At 39.9% G+C, this 4,455-nt stretch overlaps 1 protein-coding gene across 1 annotated transcript; it reads left to right on the top strand.

The window, feature by feature from the left end:
* The first annotated feature begins 518 nt into the window (after window positions 1–518).
* Window positions 519–1,199, top strand: LOC146005441 (histone-lysine N-methyltransferase SETMAR-like). Its single transcript, XM_083144684.1, has one exon. It carries the CDS (start codon window positions 519–521, stop codon window positions 1,197–1,199), a length of 681 nt encoding a protein of 226 aa, XP_083000810.1.
* The last annotated feature ends 3,256 nt before the right edge of the window (window positions 1,200–4,455 follow it).

The following is a 4,455-nucleotide window of genomic DNA, read 5'->3' as shown; positions in this document are numbered from 1 at the left end:
AATATACATTTGCTGATCCTAGTTACAACGAACGTTTATAGGACATCTACTTGAAAGCTTTTGCAGGAATATCTCCAGAAGAAGTCGTGAATCTTAAGCTTGTTTGTGTTTGTTTTATGCACAGATAGGTTATTTGGGCCTGGCCCAGTAGGATAAAATGGGATCCACACCATCCAATGCTTACAATTAGCAACGATGTGACGGGTATCTCTAAGATAGAAATACCTACGAAAAGCATCCGCGCCTGTTCTATTTTATTATTTATTATTTCAAAACACAGGAACATACAACAACTAGACACACGGCTCGAGCAAACATTCCCTCATCTAAAAATTTCCACTTCGAACACTACTAGGGGATATCAAAAAGTTTTAATTACCCCCCAGAATTTATTGAGTGATTTCGAAGAAACTTTGCTTCTGTAGTCATTAGACCTTCTATGTGTTCTGTAGTGAAAATTATTAATGTGTGTTATTTCTGTTCTTTATAGGTGGCGCTAGTTGTCAGTAAAGTGCAAAATGGACAAGATCGAAGCTCGCAGCGTTATTAAGTTTCTGCATTTGAAGGGTCACAACGCCCGCCAAATTCATGAAGAAATGAAAGTTGTGTATGGTGGTGATTGCCCATCCTATGACACTATTGTGAGGTGGAAGAGACATTTCCAAACAGGTCACATGTCTGTTACAGATGAACCTAGATCTGGACGCCCATCATCCACGGATGACTCCGCCACAGTGAAGAAAATCGAGGATCTGATACTGGAAGATCGACGCATACTATCCATACATCATGCGACAAAGTGGACTCAGTATGGTAGTGTTTGGAATATTATGCATAAGGAATTGCATATGTCTAAGGTGTCGGCCCGCTGGGTTCCGCGTTTGCTCACTCCTCTTCAGAGACAAACACGGCGTGACATGTCGAGTCAGATGTTGAACATTTTGGAACAAAACGAGGAAGATTTTTTTGCCCGTATGATAACTATGGATGAATATTGGATCTACCTATATGATCCTGAGACAAAAGAGATGAGCAAACAATGGAAGCACCCCTCGTCCCCTCCCCCCAAAAAGCAAAGGTGCAAAAGTCTGCTGGGAAGGTCATGCTCTCAGTGTTTTGGGATTGTCATGGGGTCATCCTTACAGACTACCTTCGGAAGGGAGAAACTATCACTGGGACATACTACTGCTCACTTCTGAGGAAGTTACGAGATGCTGTGAAGGAAAAACGTCGCGGCATGCTCTCCAAAGGGATCCGTCTCCTTGCGGACAATGCACCCGCTCATTCATCGCAAACAGCGGTTCTTGAAGCTCACCGTTGTGGCTATGAATTATTACCGCACCCGCCCTATTCTCCCGATCTAGCACCAAGTGACTTTTTCCTTTTCCCACATATGAAGAATCCACTTCGGGGTCGCCATTTTGACAACACTAACGATGTCATATTGGAGGTGGAGCGCTGGTTTGCCATGCAATCTGCAGAGTTCTACAATGATGATCTTCGACAGATCAAAAAACGCTGGGAGAAATGTGTAACTCTGCATGGTGACTATGTAGAGAAGTCACAATAAAAGGATATAAAACTCAACTTTCTGTCTCAATTATTTCATGGGGATAATTAAAACTTTTTGATACCCCCTCGTATATCCATCAGTGTGATATCGAACCCGACACACCTTAATTACATGTCAACGAACGAACGAAGTTTCATTACGCCATCCGAGATGCGACATGGTCTTATGCATAATGTCCATTATGTAACACAGTGTTGAACTTCTTTCCTTGAATAAGAAACACGATAAATCTTATGAAGTGTACCATTTGAAATATATTCCCTGGCCCTTAACATAGCCCTTAGTTCCCAAAGAAGACTGTACTCATCTTAAAACGAATTATTTGATAATCAGCATTAGTTGTGAATTATATCTAATCCTTGGTATTTGCTGCTTGTAATATGAAGCTTATATTACACAGCGCTTCACATTGATATTTATTTCCGCAATGCAATTACCATACTTTCTGTCATCCAGTTGGATAAAGGACGTGGATGGACAAGGATCGAGGGTGCCGCGTGATGTATGGAGGCTGCTTTGTTTTTGAACTCGTTAGCAACGGCAGTGAGTGGATGCTGTTTAAAACACTCTTATCGTAATCTATAGCTGCAAAATAAGTTATTTCGCTCATGCTTACATTGAAGAGAAGATGACATTTAAAAGGTAAAAAGGAGAAACTTAGAAATGTTTTGAAATACATTGTTTGATACAACCCCTCCTCTCCATCTCCTCTGCCCAGCCTGCCATCTAGCGTGCCCACAGAGAAGCAAATCGGCAACATAGTTTGGTGCACTGCCAATAGATGTAGCTAGTTTCGCCCGTGACGTAATAAGACCACAGATTATAACATTGAGTTCGCAAGTCTCTCCTACTAGTTTGTCTATGGTTAGGGTTTTGTACACGTCCAGTTTCTATTGGCTGACGTGGAGGAGGGGGTTGCTTGCGGGAAAGAATTGAAAATCTTGGACGTTGGGAAAACAAAGGGGTTTCTGGGAGAGAAAGTGTAAATATAGCCATCCCCTTTTGTGGGCTCTCGAAAGGGGGTAAGGCAAATAACCTTCGCTTGGTTTCGCAGGCACTGACGGGGACTTGGGGACGTGCTGAATGTTCGACACAATGATAATGTAATAGAAAATTATATATATATTGATAATTATATACGTATGATATAATTGAGAAAGGGGAAGAGAATGATCTAAGGTCGGATTTTTCCCCAGCATAACGCGGCTCTGAGGTCCATACAGCCTCAAATCAATGGGGAATAAAGGCGGCCGGGGCATGATGCTGATTACATCACCTCCAAAATGGCTGAGATCGAGAATGCGTGGGCCCCTACCCCCGCATCCCATAAATGTGCCTTCATGGCCCGGTGCTATGTGCACGGCGATCTTTACTTTATTTACTTACAATCAAAGTTAAACTCATTTGTCATAGAAGCTAGCAGATCATTGTTGAAGCAGAGTAAATATTAGGCTCGGTTAAACAAAAAATCTCGATTTTCTTTTCTTTCCTTGGAGTTTAAGGAAACATGAATGTATGATGTACATGCATGTTAAACGTCTGCACATGGCACAGTAGTTCGGATCCCACTTTAAACTGTAGGTCCAGTCCCGATTAGCCTTGCTGTGCATAAAGTGGACTTAAAAACAACAAATCAATCATGTTAAACGTCTGTCTTGCTTGATATAATACAATTTTATTGTATTATTGTTATTGTATTATTATTATTATTATTATATTATTGCATTATTTAAAGCAAGATATTTTATTTTCCCATTATTAAGGATTCAAATAGTTCCAAGACATTCAAAAGATCCAGTTTCGCTACAAAATAGATGAATTGGCAACCTGCATATTGTTCACCTTGGCAGGGTCGCATGCAAGACACTTTGCTCTTGTGTACAGACCACATAACAAAGTAGTTCCGATACGTATGCGATGAGCATTGTCAAGGGACTTTGTCATGAACAGAAAGAAGCATAATTACTTTGGACAAAATAGAGTATGTTCATACTTAACAATCTCGAAATGTAAAGGAATTTGACGACAACGAATTCATTCAAACGGAAAAAAATTCTAAATGTATTAATGCCCGATCTGCATTGCAGTAGGTTTGTAATCAGTTTTGCCAACTATTAAAATATGTTGCTAGGAATCGAGTATTTTGGTTCACTGACATATGGGCGAAATCTGCCCTAAAGGTAAAATGCTGTGTTACAAAGTAAGTGGATATTGTTTGCAAACATCTATCCAAGTAAAGGGAATCTCTTTTGGTGCAAGTTGTTAGTAAAGAGAACCAGTATTCAACTCGGTTCACGTGGTTTACCCCCCCCCCCTTTCCTTTTTCGTGTATTACATATGTTTAAAGTAAGGTACCTCGAATATGAGATAGAATGTGGCCTGAAAGAAATGTGACAAAATGTACTTTACTCGAAACAGAAATGCAAACATCATTATCATTCTTTTTCGTAAGCAAAAATCCAGTAAAGATGTAATTTGTGGGATGACGTATCATATCAAGTTCGTTTAAATTGCAAGTTTGTTGTTGTTGTTGTTTTTGTTGTTGTTGTTGTTGTTGAGGGTGCAGCAGCCAGAAGAAAGGGGTCCCATGAAATATCAAGAAATTGTCTTTTTTGTGGAACCAATTGTGGAAGGAACTAAATTATTACTAATATTTGGTTGTCTGATTTATTCAATGCCATTTATTTACTGTTTCATGTTTGAGGGACAGTGTTTAAAGTAGTACTAGATTTTTTACTGTTTATCATGAGGGTCAACTTAAATTCGGTACAAAATAAGAATTTGCAATTCAAGAAGTGGTAACCACAATAATTATATGGTCCCAGGAGGGAAAGGGGGGGGGGAGCAAGCTAGTTGCACATTAGTCGTTCGTAGTCTCATGG

Source organism: Lepisma saccharinum, chromosome 23 (assembly GCF_977018435.1).
Source record: "Lepisma saccharinum chromosome 23, izLepSacc3.1, whole genome shotgun sequence".
NCBI lineage: Eukaryota > Metazoa > Arthropoda > Insecta > Zygentoma > Lepismatidae > Lepisma > Lepisma saccharinum.
This window is presented reverse-complemented; position numbering and strand designations above follow the sequence as displayed.